At 41.9% G+C, this 22,148-nt stretch overlaps 1 protein-coding gene across 4 annotated transcripts in view; it reads left to right on the forward strand.

Annotated features, from left to right (window-relative positions):
- Nucleotides 1-22,148, forward strand: part of diaph1 (diaphanous related formin 1) — a 359,024-nt gene that overhangs the window by 247,555 nt on the left and 89,321 nt on the right. For 3 of the 4 annotated variants that reach the window (XM_087995081.1, XM_087995082.1, XM_087995083.1), the window contains 4 exons: nt 12,220-12,318; nt 12,611-12,705; nt 13,591-13,692; nt 14,695-14,934. In XM_087995081.1, coding sequence (XP_087851207.1) covers nt 12,220-12,318; nt 12,611-12,705; nt 13,591-13,692; nt 14,695-14,934 — 536 coding nt within the window. Of the gene's footprint in view, nt 1-12,027; nt 12,047-12,219; nt 12,319-12,610; nt 12,706-13,590; nt 13,693-14,694; nt 14,935-22,148 lie in introns of those variants that run through there. The other variant, XM_087995084.1, reaches the window with a different exon arrangement.

The following is a 22,148-nucleotide window of genomic DNA, read 5'->3' on the forward strand; positions in this document are numbered from 1 at the left end:
TTGTTTTTAATTGTCTTTAACCTGCCATGTAAGGAGCTTAGGTAAGAACAGCTGCAATTAGTCTGATATCGTTAGAGAGAGTTATAGACTGATTACAACATGAACACATTGAATTTATGCTGATCATCAAGCGCCCATCCGTTTTATTCCAATTGCCCAGCACTTCAACCATATCCTTGTGTGCTACAGCATCTCAAGACATTATCTAAATACTTCTTGAATGTTGCCATGGTTCCTGCCTCAACCACCCTTTCAGGCAGAGCATTTCAGTTACGCATCACCCTCTGGACGAAATAAATTCTTGTGAAATCCCCTCTACTTACCTTAAATCTGTGCCCTCTGATAGATGACCCTTCTGCTGAACAGAAAGGTTTTACTCAGACTTTATCAATATCCATCATAATGGATGTAGGTTTGCTTGCTGAGCTGGAAGGTTCGTTTTCAACGAGCAAACCTACATCCAAAACCTCAACCTGAGCTACAAATCTTCTCAAAGCTCGCTAACATCCATCATAATTTCGTAAACTTTAATCAAGTCCCCCCTCAGACTTCTTTGCTCAAAAGCAAACAAGTCTAAGCTATTTAGTCTTTCTTTATTACTGAAACATTCAAGCCTGGGCAAAATTCTGGGTGAATCTCGTTCCAGAGCAATCCCATCTTTCCTATGGTGGGCTAGGCAGAACTGCATGCAGTTCTGCAGCTGTGGCCTAACTAACTTGTATATAACTCCACCATAACCTCCCCACTAATGTACTCCATCCTCAACCAATGAAGCAGTTATCTCATCTGCCACTTTACCAACCCTATTCACTTGTCCAGTTCCTTCAAGGATCTATGTACATGCATACCAGGGTCTTGTTAATCTTCAGTACTACCCAAAGTCGCACTATTCACTGTGTACTCCCTTGCTTAGTTAGTCTTCCCAAAATTTATTATTTCACACATTTTAGTGTTAAACTCCAGTTGCTGGAAGATTTTGAAGATCAAGACTTGATCCTTATCTGGTCTTGCCTAAATTTGACTCCAGACCCACAGGGATATAGTTGAACTGCTTGCTGCGCAACTACAGATGCGCAATAAACACTGCGTTATCCAACAAAGCACGTGCTTTCTTTTTAAAAATATACCGTATGATTCAATTAAGATATTCAATGTCAAAAGAGCAGATGGATCCAAATGAAAAGCACTCCTAATCACTTCAGATTAGTCACACTTTGTGTTTGGAACTTGTAATGCAGGCATGGTGTTTAAATTTAATCCTAATTTGGAATACTATTAATGTTTCTTATTATTTATGGCTTCTTACAAATTGATAATTTGGTCCAGCACCTGTTCAACCTCAGCAATTTAAACTGGTTGAAAGGGAGCATTTCTATGTAGGCCTTACTGGTTAATTTCTTGTGGTGTCGCATATTCCAGGACAAATAGTGTTAGAGGCCAAGGAAAGTGAGCATGCAGACAGTCAAGAAACTATCAGCTGGGTGGGCAGGAGAAACAACACCATCTCAGTGGGCAGCTTCCTTGACTGAGAAATGGAAACATAAAATTATCTCAGTTGCCAAGTTGGCAAAGTGCAAGGCTGGAAATGTGTTGTAATCTCAATTTAAGTTATCCATTTTCAGTTTTCACATTTTCCTTATGGGATTTGATTTTTCACCATTTCATATGCATCTTGTTTTTAAAATGTTTTATTCCTGGCGATTACTCCCAATGTCTGAAGCAGTGAGACATGGGGAAAAGAGGAGTTGGAGGATATCTTGAAAATCAGCTGCTGCTGGTTAGGAGAAAATGTCAGAGATAACAGTTGGAATGGTGGGACGTGGGAATGAAGATTTGGAGCAATATTAGTTTGGGATTTGGAAAGAATTAGAATTTTTTCTTTTGTGTAGATAGGTAAGACTGCTTTTGCAATGTGTAGTTGAGTAATTACTTAAACCCTGATGGATGGGTTCATAAATGTAATCTGTGTCAGCAAGTTACATCTGTGGAGGGAAAGGCTTCTTGATGTGATAATTTCTAGGGCATGATTTCTTTCTATTTGTACAGGGCTAAATTCATCAATGTTATTACAAGTCCTTTTTTTAAAGCAACTTTAACTGAACCCTAATTCATTTAAAGTAGTCCAAATGTTTAACAGATTTTGTACATGGATAGAAAGCCCTCATTATTACTCATATATGTTGGTAGAAAACAAATAATTGTCGGTAGCAGTGTTGTTCATTGTCGAGATGACAAATGGAAAGTACAGATACTAAATGCCTTGGATCTCATTAAAAAGATTCTGCTAGTGATGGGAATGCTAACAAAAACTGAAAGTAAAACAAGTATTTTGTTAATTACTTTGGGTTAAACTGGTGGCCTGTATCATAGCACAGATGTTCTCTGATTTTTTTTCATGTCATCAGCAATTATGAACACTCAAAGGTATGTGATTCCAATGACGCTAGCTGGTGTCTTGTACTTGACTGATGGGGTATTCCTGACTTGAGCCTCGAAAAGAAGCTTTAGTAAAGTTTGACATTGGATGAGGGTGCAAGGAATGGGTGAGGATATTTCACCCAAGTGTGATTTTGGCCACAGCAGATGTTTTTTTTTCCCCTAGCAAGATTAATTAGATCATGAGCTAGAGCAGGAGCCCAATGTACCAGTATTTTTTTTCAATTTGGCTTGTCCCCAGTTCAAGAGCTCTGAGGCCAATTATAATGCCACTACCAGCATCCTGTCTGATGAGATCAGCTAATTAAGCACAGACTGTTTTTAAAAAGACAGGATACTTGGTTTATAAGTAGAGACATGGAGCAAAACAGCAGGGAAGTTAAACTAAACCTTTACAAATGAAAGGATAGGCCACAACTGAAGTATTATGTCCAATTCTGGCTCCACAGTTTAGGAAGGATGTCAAAACCTTCGAGTTCAGAGAAGATTTGCAAAAATGGGAGAAGGAACAGACTTGTGGGAGACTGGTGAAGCTAGGATGCTTTCCTTTCAAGCAGAGAAGGTTCAAAGTAAATTTTAATAGAATTTTTCAAAACTGTGAAGTATTTTGATAGAGCAGTTGAAAATTATGTTCACCTTCTACTGGCATCTGAGGTGATACCCACTTGGCATAGATTGAAGGTAAATCAGCCAGAGGTACGCTGAGAATTCTGTTTTTAAAACAGCAAGTTATAGTCTCGCATCCACTGCCTGAAAAGATGAAGAAGTACTTGCAGAAGGGAAGGAGATGAATATTTGAATAGGAAACATTTGAAGAGCTGAGGAGAAACAGCGCAGAAGTGGGAATCACTCCCATTCTTTCAAAGAGCTAGGAAGGGCATTGTGGGGTAAAATAACCATTGTCCTCTATGCAGAATCCCCACACCATGGAAACATGACATTTGGCCTACCAAGTCCACAACAAACCATCCAATCCCCCATCCCCCACCCCCCACCAAAGGGCATTCAGTCCAGACCCAACCCTCTAATCCATCCCCATAAACTCTCCATTTTCCAAGGCTAATCCACCTACTTTGCACATTCCTAGACACTGTGCAATTTAGCATTGTCAGTTCACCTGACCTGCACATCTTTGGACTCTGGAAGGAAAATGGAGCACCTGGAGGCAACCCATGCAGAGATGGGGAGAACGTGCAAACTCCACACAGACGGTTGTCCGACGGTAGAATCGAACCCGCTGGCGCTGAGAGACAGCAGTGCTAACCACTGAGCCACTGTGCCGTTTTACATGAGTCTGATATTAAAACTGGTCCACCATTGGCTCAACATTGTACAACAGAAGGTCTGAGTTATGTCTCAAAGTAGAACTTCTGCTCCACATGCAGAAAATTTAGGTTTACTTTCTGCTCTTGAAACTTGCACAAATGCTAGGCTGGTAATTTTAGTGCAGCACATACTGTCAGAGGTGCGCTGTATTGAATGAGATATATAACTGCTGCCTCTGGTATGCGTAAAAATAACCTAGGGTGCAATTCAGCATTCGCTCCAATTATTTTTTCTGCTGCATGGACCTCAGAGGTCTGGAAATGAAAGTCATTTCATCATCATACCAATTTGCTTGCATAGAACTTCTCCATGACTGGGCAGGTTAGAGGGAATTTAAGTGATACTTTGAAAACAACTGAATCAGTTCTCACAGGCGTCCTGAACCATATTGATCTCTTAACTAACATCAATAAAAAGAGATTATCTGTTCGTTATTATTGGTATATTTGTGGAACTAAGCTTTGCAAATTTCTTACATTCGTAACAATAATTTGTATTTATATGATATCTCCTAATTTTGTAAATTAGGAGATATCATATAAAGCCCTTCAGAGGAGTATTACCAAATAAACATTGTCATCAAGCCACATAAGAGAATATTAAAGCAAGGTATCAAAAGCTTGAAGGAAGTGTCTTTTCGAAAAAGAGATGTAATGTAAATGTAATGCACTATACTCAAAAGTATCAACTCCATACAAAGCTGTTTGAGGCATCATGCGGTTGTGCAAGGTGCCACTTCGATACAAAATCTTCTTTCTTCACATTATTTCAACATTTCGTTGGGTACAAGTCGTCTTAGCTTTTGAAAATGAGAAAAAGAGCTTGCAATTCCTAAAGGGTGACAAATGGTATGAAGGTGAAATGTCAGATCCCGAGCTCTTGGGACTGGCTGAAACTGTGGTCTAGTTTTCAACTGCATTAAAATAATTTGGAATTCTATTTTTCTTGAACATTGAAGTGAGGTTGAAAATCCATACACTGCATTGCAGTGCTGCAAATAATTCTCGTGCCTGGAGCATCTTTCCATAATTCCACTATTTGTTATACAAATACAAGCTCAGTCCTGTATGGATGAGTGCCCATTTGTCCTTGGACCTTCTCTGGAAAATCTGTTTGCTTCTATAATATTGAAAGAAAAAAGATTGAGAGCAACTTAGTTTGTGATGAAACACATTCAGTTATCCTTCAGTAAGGAACAGTGAACTGAATCTTCAAATTAAACGAAGTAATATGTAGTAGTTTAACATGTCAGCTTTATGAAAGAGCATTGAGCATCTAGTGTTGGAATTTAAATTACTGAGACCAGTAGGTTATGTAGAGTGGTCAACACACCCAGAATATTTTTACAATATGTTAAGATTTAAAGATTTTTAAAAATTTCATATGTAGGATTACAATTTATTGAATTCAGCTTTTAGTTTTTCTTTCAACCTGTGCTAAGAAGGCATACTTCTCCCTAGTTAAAAACACAATAATGACACAGCATTAGGCCATTCTGATCGATTTTAAAAGCTGATCAATTAGCTTCTCGTTGCTTTTCCAAAGTATCTGGGAAAACATTTGAAGTACCATAATCTACAAAGCTATGGACCAAGAACTAGAAATTATAATTAGGCTGCAGAATGTGTTTTTGGCCAGTGCAGATATAGTGGATTGATAGAAATTCACAACATAGATGAAGTTCAATCTGACACCTCACTATGTGTTAGTTTCATGCCATATTTACCTAATACAATCACGACTAAACTTCAAAAAGTAATTAATTGGATGCAACCTGCTTGCCTGCATCCTGCAGTGCGAAAGGCACCAATTTATGTAATTTCCTTTTTGTCTTTCTTTCCAGTCAGCAGTTATCTTGCCAGACCTATGTATCCAATAAAGCTGATTTGGTTCAGAGCTATAGTTCTCCTTTATGAAGATGAATGTTGTTGCCTCAAATTTTCTTGTATTATTTGATGACTGTAGGTGTTTCTGTCATTTCTGTACTTGTTGCTCATTCCCAATTTCCCTCAAGAAACTAGTGGTGAATTGCCTTCTGAGCACTGCAGTTTAGGTGCAACTAAAAGCACTATTTGGAAATGCGTTCCAGTAAAACTCTTCCCTTAAAAATGGGATGAAGTATTGTGAAACTTCTGTGCTATGTGGTGATTTTAAATCTGTCTGGTGTTCGCTATCATGTGGGGAGAGCAAGAAGATTGGCAATTATCCCACCTAATGCAGTTCATTCCTGTATAGGTAATAAGGAAAACTTCTGTGCACTTAATTGCTTCATCCTTTGTTCAAAACTGAATTGTTGACTCCTGTCTCCTAAACCTCAAACACTGCCTCTAATATGACTTTCTTCACCATTTCACTTTAGCATTCTGACTGTTCAGGCTAAATGATTAGTTCTTCCATTTAAGACTTAATTGAATATCAGGTGTCAGTATAGTGATTTTACTGGGAAGAGTTCCATTTCTGTCATGCCAATCGTGATGTTGGGACATCTCAAAGTAGTGTACAGGGAAGGAGTTTTTTTTTTTAAGTGGTTTCTGTTTGTTTAAAATGGGAAATATGACTGTGTAGCAATTAATGCTGACCAGATCTTCATTTTAGTGATATTGGTTGAATATTAAATGGCAGAACTCTGTTTTTGTTCAATGTAGTATCCTAAGATATTTTGAGAAGGTAAGACCATAAGACCATAAGACATAGGAGTGGAAGTAAGGCCATTCGGCCCATCAAGTCCACTCCGCCATTCAATCATGGCTGATGCGCATTTCAGCTCCACTTACCAGCGTTCTCCCCGTAGCCCTTAATTCCTCGAGACAACAAGAATCTATCAATCTCGGCCTTGAAGACATTTAGCGTCCCGGCTTCCACTGCACTCCGTGGCAATGAATTCCACAGGCCCACCACTCTCTGGCTGAAGAAATGCCTCCGCATTTCTGTTCTGAAATGACCCCCTCTAATTCTAAGGCTGTGTCCACGGGTCCTAGTCTCCTCGTTTAACTGAAACAATTTCCTAGCATCCACCTTTTCCAAGCCATGTATTATTTTGTACGTCTCTATTAAGTCTCCCCTTAATCTTCTAAACTCCAACGAATACAATCCCAGTATCCTCAGCCGTTCCTCATATGTTAGACCTGTCATTCCAGGGATCATCCGTGTGAATCTCCGCTGGACACGTTCCAGTGCCAGTATGTCCTTCCTGAGGTGTGGGGACCAAAACTGGACACAGTACTCCAAATGGGGCCTAACCAGAGCTTTATAAAGTCTTAGTAGTACATCTCTGCTTTTATATTCCAACCCTCTTGAGATAAGAGACAACATTGCATTCGCTTTCTTAATCACGGACTCAACCTGCATGTTTACCTTTAGAGAATCCTGGACTAGCACTCCCAGATCCCTTTGTGCTTTGGCTTTATTAATTTTCTCACCATTTAGAAAGTAGTCTATGCTTTTATTCTTTTTGCCAAAGTGCAAGACCTCGCACTTGCTCACGTTAAATTCCATCAGCCATTTCCTGGACCACTCTCCCAACCTGTCAAGATCCTTCTGCAGCCTCCCCACTTCCTCAGTACTACCTGCCTGTCCACCTAACTTCGTATCATCGGCAAACTTCGCGAGAATGCCCCCGGTTCCCTCATCCAAATCGTTAATATATAATGCGAACAGCTGTGGCCCCAGCACCGAACCCTGCGGGACACCGCTCGTCACCGGCTGCCATTCTGAAAAAGAACCTTTTATCCCAACTCTCTGCCTTCTGTTAGACAGCCAATCCTCAATCCATCCCAGCAGCTCACCTCGAACACCATGGGCCCTCACCTTGCTCAGCAGCCTCCCGTGTGGCACCTTATCAAAGGCCTTTTGAAAGTCTAGATAGACCACATCCACTGGGTTTCCCTGGTCTAACCTACTTGTTACCTCTTCAAAAAATTCCAACAGGTTTGTCAGGCATGACCTCCCTTTACTAAATCCATGTTGACTTGTTCTAATCAGACTCTGCTCTTCCAAGAATTTAGAAACCTCATCCTTAATGATGGATTCTAGAATTTTACCAACAACCGAGGTTAAGCTGATTGGCCTATAATTTTCCATCTTTTGCCTTGATCCTTTCTTGAACAAGGGGGTTACAACAGCCATCTTCCAATCATCCGGGACCTTTCCTGACTCCAGTGACTCTTGAAAGATCTCAACCAATGCCTCTGCTATTTCCTCAGCCACCTCTCTCAGAACTCTAGGGTGTATCCCATCGGGGCCAGGAGATTTATCAATTTTAAGACTTTTTAACTTTTCTAGCACTATCTCTTTCGTAATGGCAACCATACTCAACTCAGCCCCGTGACACCCTTTAATTTTTGGGATATTACTCATGTCTTCCACTGTGAAGACTGACGCAAAGTACTTGTTAAGTTCTCCTGCTATTTCCTTATCTCCCATCACTTGGCTTCCTGCATCAGTTTGAAGTGGCCCAATGTCTACTTTTGCCTGTCGTTTGTTTCTTATGTACTGAAAGAAACTTTTACTATTATTTCTAATATTACTGGCTAGCCTACCTTCATATTTGATCCTCTCCTTTCTTATTACACTCTTTGTTATCCTCTGTTTGCTTTTGTATCCCTCCCAATCTTCTGATTTCCCACTGTTCTTAGCCACTTTATAGGATCTCTCTTTTTCTTTAATACATTTCCTGACTTCCTTTGTCAGCCAAGGTTGTCTAATCCCTCCCCGGTTAATCTTTCTTTTCTTGGGAATGAACCTCTGTACAGTGTCCTCAATTATACCTACAAACTCCTGCCATTTTTGCTCTACTGTCTTCCCGGTTAGCCTCTGCTTCCAGTCTGTAAACAGGACCTCGGTTTGCATTTTACACAAAAGATAGTTCTTTTGACATTCAGGGCTTCGTCAGTGATGTCTCACCTTCATCTGCTTCTGAAACCATCGTTCATAACCTCGAAGCTCAACAGTACCAATGTATTACTGGTGGGTTTCCCATATTCTGTCGAGAGTAAATTTTGAAAATATCCGAAAACCACTTCATGGTTCCTTAACTCGCAGCAAGTTCTATCCCTTATCATCCTGTGTTCACTCACCTGCTTTGGAAGTTAGGGTCAGGAGTAGGTCTTTCAGCTCATTGAGCCTGCTCAGCCATTTAAACAGATCATGGCTAATTATCTACCACTTTCATGCATCATCTTCACAGCCCTTGATATCATTAAAATCCAGGAATCTAACAATTTCTCTCCTGATCATGCTCAATGATTGAGTTTTCTACAGCCTTCTGAGGTAGAGAATTCAGAAGGTTCACCATCTTTTTAATTCCTCCTTATCTCTGTCTTAAATGACCTACAATTTATTCTGAAATTATGTCCCTGGTTTTATATTTGCCAGCCAGGGAATATAGCCTATCTACACTCGCCCAGTCACTCCCCACCAGAAGTTTACATGTTTCAGTGTGGTCACCTTTCAATCTTTGTGACACTAGAGAACACAGGCCCAGTTTCTACAAGACAAAATTGCCATCCACTTCACCAACACCTTCCACCCCGACCTCAAATTCACCTGGGCTGCCTCGTGCTCCCACGAGGAGGTTGAACAGTTCATCCACTTCACCAACACCTTCTACCCCGACCTCAAATTCACCTGGACGTAGGATATGTGGAACAGTCCATCTTCCGCAACTACACTGGCCCCACCCCCCCCCACCTTTTCCTCCGCTACATCGATGACTGTATCGGCGCCGCCTCGTGCTCCCACGAGGAGGTTGAACAGTTCATCCACTTCACCAACACCTTCCACCCCGACCTCAAATTCACCTGGACAGTCTAAGATTCCTCTCTCCCCTTCCTCAACCTTTCTATTTCTATCTCAGGCGACCGAATCAACACGGACATCTACTACAAACCGACCGACTCCCACGGCTACCTGGACTACACCTCCTCCCACCCTGCCCCCTCTAAAAATGCCATCCCGTTCTCCCAATTCCTTCGTCTCTGCCGCATCTGCTCCCAGGAGGACCAGTTCCAAAAACGTACAACCCAGATGGCCTCCTTCTTCAAGGACCGCAATTTCCCCCCCCGACGTGGTCGACGATGCCCTCCACCGCATCCCTTCCACTTCCCGCTCCACCGCCCTTGAGCCCCGCCCCTCCAACCGCCACCAGGACAGAACCCCACTGGTCCTCACCTACCACCCCACCAATCTCCATGTACAGCGTATCATCCGCCGTCATTTCCGCCACCTCCAAACGGACCCCACCACCAAGGATATATTTCCCTCCCCTCCCCTATCAGCGTTCCATAAAGACCACTCCCTCCGTGACTCCCTCGTCAGATCCACACCCCCCACCAACCCAACCTCCACTCCCGGCACCTTCCCCTGCAACCGCAGGAGGTGCAAGACTTGCGCCCTCACCTCCCTCCAAGGCCCCAAAGGAAACTTCCATATCCGCCACAAATTCACCTGCACCTCCACACATCATCTATTGCATCCGCAGCACCCGATGTGGCCTCCTCTATATTGGGGAGAACAGGCCGCCTACTTGCGGAGCGTTTCAGGGACACCCTGACCAACCAACCCAACCACCCTGTGGCTCAACACTTCAACTCCCCTCCCACTCCACCAAGGATATGCAGGTCTTTGGACTCCTCCATCGCCAGACCACAACAACACGACGGTTGGAGGAAGAGCGCCTCATCTTCTGCTTAGGAACCCTCCAACCACAGGGGATGAATTCGGATTTCACCAGTTTCCTCATTTCCCCTCCCCCCACCTTGTCTCAGTCAAATCCATCAAATTCAGCACCGCCTTTCTAACCTGCAATCTTCTTCCTGACCTCTCTGCCCCCACCCCAGTCTGACCTATCACCCTCACCTTGACCTCTTTCCACCTATCGCATTTCCAATGCCCCTCCCCCAAGTCCCTCCTCCTTACCTTTTATCTTAGCCTGCTGGACACACTTTCCTCATTCCTGAAGAAGGGCTTATGCCCGAAACGTCGATTTTCCTGTTTCCTGGATGCTGCCTGACCTGCTGCGCTGTTCCAGCAACACATTTTCAGCTCTGATCTCCAGCATTTGCAGACCTCACTTTCATCCCAGAGATCAGTTTGGTGAACATTCATTGCTTCCCATATATATGGCAAATATATACTTCCATGGATAAGATCAGAAATATACACAATGCACCAACTGCAGTCTCACCAGTGCCCTATAAAATTGCAGCAAGGCAGCTTTATTTCAAATCCCCAACATGGTATTTGTCTTTCTTTTTGCTTTCTGCAAAACAAAAAAAAAGAACTTGTTGGAGAAAGCTGGCAGGTCTCGCAGCAAGGAGGAGGCAGGAGAAACATATCAGCCATTATTGAGTCTGCTTTGCCAGTGAATGAGCCGTCTGACCTAATTCTGCTCCTATAACTTATGGTCATCTGTGGTGAGTAAACAGAGTTAATGTTTTGAGTGCAGTAATCCATTCCAAACAAGGGTCACTGGACTCAAATGTTAACTCTATTTTTTCTGCACCAATACTGCCAGATCTGCTGAGTTTCTCCAACAATTTCTGTTTTCATTTATTTTAGATCTTCAGCATCTGCAGTTCTCTTTTTTTATTTTACTGATTATTGCATTTGCATCCTAGTTTTCACTGACTCCTGAACAAGGCGTCCAGCAGCATTTTTAAAATACTCTTCCTTGTTTTCAAATTCCTTCATGACCCTGCCTGTTTTTCTGTCTCCTCACTTTACTCCAGTCCAGCAATCCTTGGAGATATCTGCCCTCCTCTAATTCTCGCCTGGTGCATTCTCAGTTATAATTGCTACACCATTGGTTATGCCTTCAGCTGCCTCGACCCCAAACTCTGGAATCCAGTCCTACAGCTCTCTACCCTTCTACCTCACATTCATCCTTCACCCTTTCTTGGCAGAGCTTTTGGTCATCTGACCTAATATCTCTTTATTTGGATCAATGCCATACTTGGTTTTGTAATGCTCCAGTGAGATCCATTGGAACATATGGTTTTGCTAAAGGAACTACAATAATGTAACCTATTGTTCCACTGGAGCACCAGCCAACACTTTGTTTTACCATCTTTGGAATGAGTCTTGAATCAACAAGCTTCTGACTCGGGTGAGAGTGAGTGCGAACCGTTAAGTTGTGGCTGACTCTAGAGGATAGAGCATACTATATAAAGTATAAAAGGGAATCCTGCCTCCTTGTACTGCTTCCAGCTGCTTTATAATCTTAATCATGCTATCAGTAAAATTTCACACTTGAATGTTGTGCTGCTGGTCCCACTTCTTCAAATCTGTACGTCTGATCAGCTTGGTTTGTGTTCCACCTTGACTGTCAATGGAGCATTAAACTATGTTTGTAGTATACAGTATATCCAAAAATGAAAACTGTTGGATCCTAATGTTTTATTGTTAGCCTTTAACAGTTAAACATCAAAATCAAATAATTTTCCATATTTTTGTCCACAGCCAAGAAGGAACAACAAGATATGGACGACAAGAAAACAACACAGAAGAAAAAAGTTAAGGAACTAAAGGTGTTGGATGGCAAAACAGCTCAGAATCTATGTAAGTACTTTGACAGAACGTTGAAATATCTTCTGAAATGATATGGATGAATCTAATCCACCTTTTGTCTCTCTAGCATAACACCAAGAGCTATATTCAATGTCAGGACAAAAGCATCAAAGCTAGATAATAGATTTACAAAATAATGATTGGAATTGTTGGCTGTGATGAGTAGACTGCTGGAAATACATCTTAAGTTGACAGATTTTGAGTAGTCAAGCTGTTTTCTGATTAAGATGTTTTGAGCTAAGTCTGAACACTGATTCTGTTGTATCTATTGGATTTTGTATAGCTATCTTCTTGGGTTCTTTCCGTTTGTCATACGAGCAAATCAAGAAAGTAATTCTTGAAGTGGATGAAAAGGTTTTGACAGAATCACTGATCCAGGCAAGTTTTTCCTTTAATCTGCTCTGTAGCTCTGATTTATCTTCTATATTAAGAGTGGGTTGGGTAGTAAGTATCTAACCAAATCAAGCTGTAGCATTTTCCCAAGTGTTGGTGTACTACACTTACTCAGGTAGTTAAATGGAGGACATTCCATCATACACCTAATTTATCCTTTGTGAGATGATGGACAAGCTTTTGAGAATTGCAAGCTGAACTAATCACTACAGAATTCCCAGCAGCTGGCCTGCTCTGACAACCAGAGTAGTTACTTACCTGGACCAGTTAAAGCTATCCAGGCCATTGATGAAGCAGCTAAAGATGGTTGTAAATGGCATGCTAGACCTGAGGAACTTGAGTAACAATGTCCTGTAAATTGAATGATTGGTCTCCAAAAAAATCACAGCATCGATTTTTGTGACTTATGGAGCAAGGTGGCTCAGTAGCTAGCACTACTGACCCACAGCGCCCGGGACCCAGGTTCGATTCCAGCTTCAGGCATCTGCCTGTGTGGAGTTTGCCCATTCTCCCTGTGTCTGCATGGGTTTCCTCTGGTTTCCTCCCATAGTCCAAAAACGTGCAGGTTAGGTGGATTGGCCTTGGGAAATGCAGGGTTACGGGGATAGGGTGGGGGGGGGTCTGAATGGGATGCTTTTAGGAGTGGCAGTGTGGACACGATGGGCTGAATGGCCATCTATAATTCTATTCTATGACTTATGGCTTCAGCCAGTGGAACATTTTCCCTTAAAATAACATAATGACTAGAACGTACCAGTTTTTATTTGTTGGTCAGTTGGCTATGGTTATTCCACTGCAGTTAAAAAATCTTACGCAGTTTGGTATATTTAGGACATTGTGGCTAATAACAGGAATCTATCTTCTTTCCAGAACCTCACTAAGCAACTTCCTCAGCAAGAGCAGTTGAATGCCTTAGCAGAGCTGAAAGATGAATATAATGACCTCTCAGAACCAGAGCAGTTTGGAGTAATTGTATGTATTCATTTGTTTGTTGCTAATACCATAATGTATGAGCAAACAAGATAAAATGATCTTCAGTTTGTCATTGTTGAGCAGCACATATCATGTTTGGATTAGCACCACACAGAAACAAGAGACTGCAATTGCTCTTGCAACCCTGCTATTGCTCCCAGCCAATGACAATGTGTCAAGTTTTATTCAGTTTTTTTGTGCAAAGTTGCCTTTATACTCAGCTGCAGTTATGCTCCTATCAAGATGTAGCCTACCAGTTAATGAGGCTACCTCTCTTACTGTCACATCTCTTGCTTTTAGCGTGATTTGCATTCTGGTGAGTAATCTAATTCCTGAGTCATACCAAATATTCTGTATTTATAGCCACTCAAAGCCTCTTACAATCAGTGCAAAAATATTAATGGAATATGTCCACGAGCTGTCAGTAAATGGTAAAAGAGGCTTAATTTCCAGAATATGATTGTAACAAGGAAACCAGCTTATGGATGCTGTTCATTGTACTTTATAGTGTCACTGAAGGGTGATACTCACTGATTGTAGTCAAAACAAATTACTTTAAATTTCTTGGTATAGTATTTGAATTATATCCAGCCGAACTGGTTCAGAGATATGATATTAGATTTTTTGAAGCACTGTGGGACTCAACTACCAGTTGACCACCTTTTATTGCTGTACTTTTTACCTCACCCTAATGTAGCTTTGAAGTACATTAATATTGTAAATTATTTCCCTTTGATAACTACACCTTTTCATTAGATATTCATTTCTGGGCTATGGGCCAAAAATTGCAAAAACTGTTCATTCCTGATGAAGGGCTTCTGCCCAAAACATCGATTTTCCTGCTCCTTGGATGCTGCCTGACCTGCTATGCTTTTCCAGCATCACTCTAATCTAGACTCAGGATTACAACTGCTTCAGTCTATAACAAAGATGTGATATTATCACATTTTTATGATTTGCTTCTTGATCACAATTAACTGGATTTGGACTTTTCAATTGCAGATCAGTTCTGTGACCTGTTTGAGACCTCGATTGAACGCAATACTATTTCTGCTCCAGTTTGAAGAGCAGGTGAATAACATTAAACCAGACATCGTATCAGTGAAGGCAGCCTGTGAGGAAGTGAGGAGCAGTGAGAGTTTTTCCAAGTTAATGGAAATCATCTTGTTGGTGGGAAACTACATGAATGCAGGATCACGGAATGCTGGAGCATTTGGGTTCAGCATCAGCTTCCTTTGTAAAGTAAGTGCTATTGTCAAAATGTATTCATTGTCTTAGAAAGAATTGCTGATTTGTATTTGTAAAATGCTCTTCAGATTCTCAACTATTCTCAGAGTGCTTACAGCAAAGAAGTTTTTTTAAGTGTATTCGCTGAGATAATTTAGGGGAATACAGCAGCCAGTTTGGAGACAGCAAACTCCCATAAACCAACCATGACTGGCTAATCTGATTCAGCAGTGATGTGACTTCAGAGATATGTATTGACCAGGTACTCGCAGTGGGCTCTCATGCTTTTCTTGGAAATGGAGCTAATTTAAGAGCTCTTGAGAACAGTTGAAGCTTCAATTGAATGCACATCCAGGATATGGTACATCCAATACTTGAAGAACTCCCATAGTACTGTGCAGGATTGTTGACCTTGATTATTGTGCTTAAGTACCTGGTGTGGAACTTGACCAGCAGCTGTTTGGCTCAGACATGAGTATCAGTGAGGAGCTGCGGCTAAAGCCTAATGTAATGAAGTGATCTAGTTATGAGTAGTAGTAACTAGCCCTAAATATAAAACGTGGAAACTGGGAGCAGAAAAAGGCCATTCAGCCTGTCAAGTCAGCTCTGCTGTTCAGTATAACTGTGGATGATCCTCTCTTTAATTATCATGTTCTTGCTTTCTCCTCGCATGCCTTGATGCCTTTCAAATTTTTTTTTAAAAATCCATCATTTTCTTGAATATGATGGAGACCAAATCTGCATGTAGTACTCCAGGTGTAGTCTCAACCAAGGCTCTAAATAACTGCAGTAAAACATGCCCATTTCTGAACTCACCTCCTCTTGCAATGCAGGTCAATGAGCAACTTGCCTTCCAAATTGCTTGCTAAGCTCGCCTCTCTGCTTTCATTGACTGGTGTACATCCACACCTCCCAATATATCTCTATTTACTGTCCAGCCTGGATTGCCAAGAGGGCAGTTAAGAATGATCAATAAGGCTATGGTTCTGAAGTCACATGTAAGCCACACCGCCTCGGGCGACTGTCTTTTGGAGTTTGCATATTCTCCCCGTGGCTACATGGGTTTCCTCCGGGTGCTCCGGTTTCCTCCCACGATCCAAAGATGTGCAGGTCAGGTGAATTGCCCATGCTAAATTGCCCATAGTGTTCGGTGCGTTAGTCAGGGGTAAATAGGGGGGATGGGTCTGGGTGGGTTGGTGTGGGCTTGTTCAGCCGTAGAGCCTGTTTCCATGCTGGAGGGAATCTAATCTAATCATAAGGACAGCAGATTTCCTTCACGAAAGGGCATTAATGAACCAGATACATTTTTTCCAGCAAACAACATGGTGGCCTTTAGGCCAGCTTTTTGTTCCAGACTTTGACTGAAACTAAAACTCACCGTCTACCACAGTGGGATTTGAACCTATGTCCCCAGAATGTTTGTCTGAGGTTTTGGATTACTGCAGCAGAGACATTACTACTATGCTTAACACCTCCCCACTGCTTCACCTCCCACACACACACATGTTGTCATCGAGAAAAGATATTGATAAGGAATCAATACAGGCATTATAATCAGGAAATAAATATAAATATTGAAAAAGACAAAAAATAAGAAAGGGGTAAAAAGGATTCAATTCATGAGGAAAAAAGCAAGGAAGAGAAACTAGTAAAGTTAGAGAAATGCTTATAAGAGGAACTGACCAGGACATGGTAAGTTCAGGTAACAGCATTCCTTAGGAGTGCTCAGTCAACTGTAGTTTCTCCACGTTCATCCTTCTTGGTGTTGTTGTCTAGACCTACTTGTCTGTCATCACATATTTTTTCTAAAGCAGATTTTATCCATAAACAAGACACAAACATTTCCATCAAGGATGGATTTTTTTTTTTGCTGAAGTAATACATTGGCACAGCAAAAGATTTCCTAGTCATAGAATATTACACCAGAGAAGGATGCTATTTAGCCTATCATGCTTGTGTCAACTTCCGTATGATAATATCATCTGAAACGGGAGCAGAAGTTGATCATTCCACCCATAGACCCCATAGCACCGCTCATTAAAATTATCGTAAATCTTATTATACCTTTAACTACAATTTCCTGCCAGTCGCCAATAACTGTTCACTACCTTGTTGATAAAACTTTAACTGAACCTTGAATACAATTAATGACCCCACCTTCACAGCTTTTGCAGGAGTGAATTCCAGAGGCTAATGACACTCTGGGAGAAGAAATGCCTCCTCAAACTGTCTTAAATGGGAATCTCCTCATTTTAGTACTGTGGCCCTTCACTTTAGATTCTCCATGAGAAGAAACATCTTCCTGGAAGGAGTTTATTCAATATTCCAATTTCTTATCCATAATCCTGCAATTTATTTCTTTGTGAGTGTATAACTACACGCATTTTGTCACTTTCCATTGGGTCGGTTGTTGATGAGTGACTTGATTTTCTGATTTTCATCATGCAGTGGACAGTGTGCAGCATTGACGAAAGCAATCAAGTTCCACAAGTTTCACCACTTGAAATTTAAATAAAATCTTGCCCTTTATTCATACAGAGAGCTGAGAAAATGACCAGTCCTCCAGACCGTACCTTTAATGCTTTATAATCAGGAGTGAGGAAGGAAGCTAAAGTGGGCTTAAAAATGTGCTCAGAGAAAGTGAGGATTGCAGATGCTGGAGATCAGAGCTGAAAAAGTGTTGCTGGAAAAGCGCAGCAGGTCAGGCAGCATCCAAGGAGCAGGAGAATCGACATTTCAGGCATGAGCCTGAAGAAGGGCTCATGTACAGTGGCAACTTCTACAGAAAGGCTTCATTTTTATTCTTTCTGCATGTCGATTGTTGACAGGATGATTTCATGAGAAGACTGACACAGAATATACAAACCTGTAGATGTGCTATGTAAAACTTTCCACTTAATTTTCATTTGTGCTAGAGAATTGCCAAATTTTAGCATATTGCACAATCATTGGCTTCTGACTCTCTTTCTCCCTTTCTTGCCAATGCATTTACTGTGAATTTGCTAATGTGTCATTGTGTGACAAACCTTTCTTCAATAATGCAGATGAGACTTTTCTGTTTTCTTTTCCCTCTGATGCTTGATCTGCCAAATATTTCTGGACTTTCATTGCTAAATGCTGTATTTTCATTTTGTCAAAGAACAAGTCAGAGTTAATTAATTCTGTGTATTTTTGATAATTAAGTATGAAAGGTGCCAGTATTTTCCCCTGCATGTTCCCATAAACAGATAACTCAGGGTTTTAAACCGAAAAAATGCCATGTTTTGTAGTCATGATTAATTATGCCAAAAACATCCTGCCAGAGACAAAATGCATTTGTACTTCCTTTTGCAGGATAAGGGGTAATAGTGCCAAGTAAACAAACTGGAGTTTAACAAAAGTGCAAGACTTAATAGGAAAGAAATGTTAATTTTAAAAAAGATTTAAGGGAGAAATCCAAACAAAACATGTAGTTCCTGCTCAAAATACAATATACATTGCGCCACACAGTGTGCATTCATGGTTTAAACTGACCTCAAAATTGCATAATGCAACTCATTTTTTTTTAGGCATCAAACAGCTTCTTAACATTATAATTTGATGGACAGGAATTGAGCACATTTTCAACTGAAATTGTGCTACCTGCTAGATGCATTGCGTTTAGCATGCAGAAAATGCCATTAACAGAATAACCTATCTAAAATGGAGTCCTGCAAAGCTTGCCATTTTGGATATCTGTTATACTCCACAACATTATTTTTCACATACAGCTCAAAGTCCAAATAGCGAGGGACATCTCCTTACTCGCAATATTAATGGGATCATGCAGTGCATTCAGATTAGTTGACAGTTTGTCATTTCATTCTGTTTTATCACTGAATCAAGGTAAAGATAAGGTTGCCATTGTCTTACTAGACTGTACAGTAGCTATGTTGTTGTCTCCCAGAAGAGACAACTGATGGTGACTTAACCCGAGGGTGACTACAGGCGAAGAGAGAGATTGAGAAGGAGTGTCCTTCATGGTAATCTCAGCTGGTGTGAGGATTGAACTCTTATTGTTGGTGCCACTCTGTTGCAGATCAGCAGGCCAGCTAACTGACCTCTCGCAGTCAATCACAGTATGGTTGAAACTGAAAAAAGAGGCCATTCTGCCTGTCCTATCTGTGCTAGCTCTATAAAAGAGCAGTTTACCTAATTCCAGCACTTGTCCCAATTGCCCAAGAATTCTTCCCCTTCCAATAATCAATTCCCCATTAAATCTCAGTTGAATCTACCTCCATCATACCCTCATGGCAGCAAATACCAGATCCCAGACATTTTTTTTCTCATTGTCTTTCCTTCTTTTGTCACTTACCTTAAATCTGTGTCCTCTTGTTCATCACCTTTCTATCAATAGGAACAGATTTTCCCTAGCAACGTTTCTAAATCTTAAACATTTGTTCAGTAAAGCACTTTCTTTCTCGTGATGCCTTTGGTTCTTTTGACCGAATCAACACGGACATCTACTACAAACCAACCGACTCCCACAGCTACCTGGACTACACCTCCTCCCATCCTGCCCCCTGTAAAAACGCCATCCCATTCTCCCAATTCCTTCGTCTCCGCCGCATCTGCTCCCAGGAGGACCAGTTCAAAATACGTACAACACAGATGGCCTCCTTCTTCAAGGACCGCAATTTCCCCCCCGACATGGTCGACGGTGCCCTCCACCGCATCTCCTCCACTTCCCGCTCCTCCGCCCTTGAGCCCCGCCCCTCCAACCGCCACCAGGACAGAACCCCACTGGTCCTCACCTACCACCCCACCAATCTCCATGTACAGCGCATCATCCGCCGTCACTTCCGCCACCTCCAAACAGACCCCAGCACCAAGGATATATTTCCCTCCCCTCCCCTATCAGCTTTCCGTAGAGACCACTCCCTCCGCGACTCCCTTGTCAGATCCACACCCCCCACCGACCCAACCACCACCCCCGGCACCTTCCCTTGCAACCGCAGGAGGTACAACACTTGCGCCCACACCTCCCCCCTCACTTCTCTCCAAGGCCCCAAGGGAAACTTCCATATCCGCCACAGATTCACCTGCACCTCCACCCACATCATCTACTGCATCCGCTGCAGCCGGTGTGGCCTCCTCTATATTGGGGAGACAGGCCGCCTACTTGCGGAGCGATTCAGAGAGCACCTCTGGGCCACCCGGACGAACCAACCCAACCAACCTGTGGCACAGCATTTCAACTCCCCCTCCCACTCCACCGAGGATATGCAGGTCATTGGACTCATCCACCGCCAAACCACAACAACCCGACGGTCGGAGGAGGAGCGTCTTATCTTCCGACTGGGAACCCTCCAACCGCAGGGGATGAACTTGGACTTCACCAGTTTCTTCATCCCCCCTCCCCCCACCTTGTCTCAGCCGGATCCCTCCAGCCCGGCACCGCCTTCCTGACCTGCAGTCTTCTTCTTGACCTCTCCGCCTCCATCCTACTCCGACCTATCACCCTCACCTTGACCTCTTTCCACCTATCACATTTCCAACTCCCCTCCTCCAAGTCCCTCCTCCCTACCTTTTATCTTCTCCTGCTGAACACTCTCTGCTCATTCCTGAAGAAGGGCCTGTGCCCGAAACGTCGAATCTCCTGTTCCCTGGATGCTGCCTGACCTGCTGTGCTGTTCCAGCAATAAAGTTTCAACTTTGGTTCTTTTGCCAATCACATTGAAAGGTTTGCCCTCTGATGATAAATCCTTCAGCAAGGAGAAACAGTTTCTCTTTATTTATCCTAATTTAAATGTCTCTATCAATCTCACTCGAAGCCACTTTTACTAAAAGAAGAATAATTTTATTTTCTATGGTTTTTCTATAAGCACTTATTTGTTTTTACCTCTGTTGATATGTGTTAAAAATACTGCTCTGAGAAATGATGGCATTATCAAATGTGCTATATGTACCTCAGCTGTAGACAATAATGAACAAGTTCTTTGAAGTCAAGTTAGTGATTTATGCTTGTAGCACAGGACGGAAATAGTGTAAAATGCAGATCAGTAATGCGAAGTATGCTGATATGCTGTCCTTGCCCTCCAGGTTTGGAAGGCAGGATCGAAGGAGCCTTGATGACGTATTTGCAAAGTAAATGTGAGATTGTCCCAAAAGCTTAATGCAGTGACCTAATCACTAGCAGTGTATTGAATTGAATTAGGTCTAATCAGCAGAGTTGTCCAGGAGATATGCAAAGAGCCTATCACAATAATTGCTTTGCTATACTTTGCTCATAATTTATTGATCAGATGAAGGTCATCATTGTTTGTCAAATAGCCCATTTTATTCCCTCATGCCCCCCTCTTACACTTGTAAATCTGGACAAGCAGCCAGCTGAGGTAGAAGAGTAAAATTCTTGGAACAGATCACCATACCTCTGGAAATGATGGATGGAATGATCCCCTATAAAAGGATATACAAGTCTTTGAAGTTATATGAACATGTAAATCTGATGTTTCTTCATGTATTTCATAATTTTGTTTTAATGCCTTTTTGCCATTTTTCCAATTCCTCTTATGGCTTTGAATGGGAGTACAGTATAATTGGGGTGGTTCTGCCTCAGTATATGCCTAGTGAATGTCAAGCTATGGGACCACCGGAAGGTGAAAGTACAACCAAACCTGATTTGGTTCTGACCCAATTATTGAGCAGAAATTTCTAGCTTGACTCATTTCCCAAAGAGTCAAAAGGGTAACTCGGGATAGAATAGGGCCCATCAAAGATCAGCAAGGTGGGCTTTGTGGGGAACCGCAGGAGATAGGGAGATACTAAACGAGTATTTTGCATCAGTGTTTACTGTAGAAAAGGACATGGAAGTTATAGAATATAGAGAAATAGATGGTGACATCTCTGTAATATGGACATTTTTCAGTGAGGTAGTGCTGGATGTCTTGAAACGCATAAAGGTGGAAAAACCCCAGGACCTGATCAGGTGTACCCTCGAACTATGTGGGAAGCTAGAGAAGTGATTGTTGGGCCTCTTGCTGACCTATTTGTATTATAGATAGACACAGATGAGGTGCCAGAAGACTGGATGTTGGCTAACGTGGTGCCACCGTTTAAGAAAGGTGGTAAGGACAAGCCCAACGTGAGCCTGACATCGGTGATGGACAAGTTGTTGGAGGGAATCCTAACGGACAGATGTACATGTATTTGGAAAGGCAAGGACAGATTAGGGATAGTCAACATTGCTTTGTTCATGGGAAATAATGTCT

Source organism: Chiloscyllium plagiosum, unplaced genomic scaffold, assembly GCF_037043375.1.
Source record: "Chiloscyllium plagiosum isolate Xiang-an unplaced genomic scaffold, Cpla_swu_hap1 HiC_scaffold_16, whole genome shotgun sequence".
Taxonomy (NCBI): Eukaryota; Metazoa; Chordata; class Chondrichthyes; order Orectolobiformes; family Hemiscylliidae; genus Chiloscyllium; species Chiloscyllium plagiosum.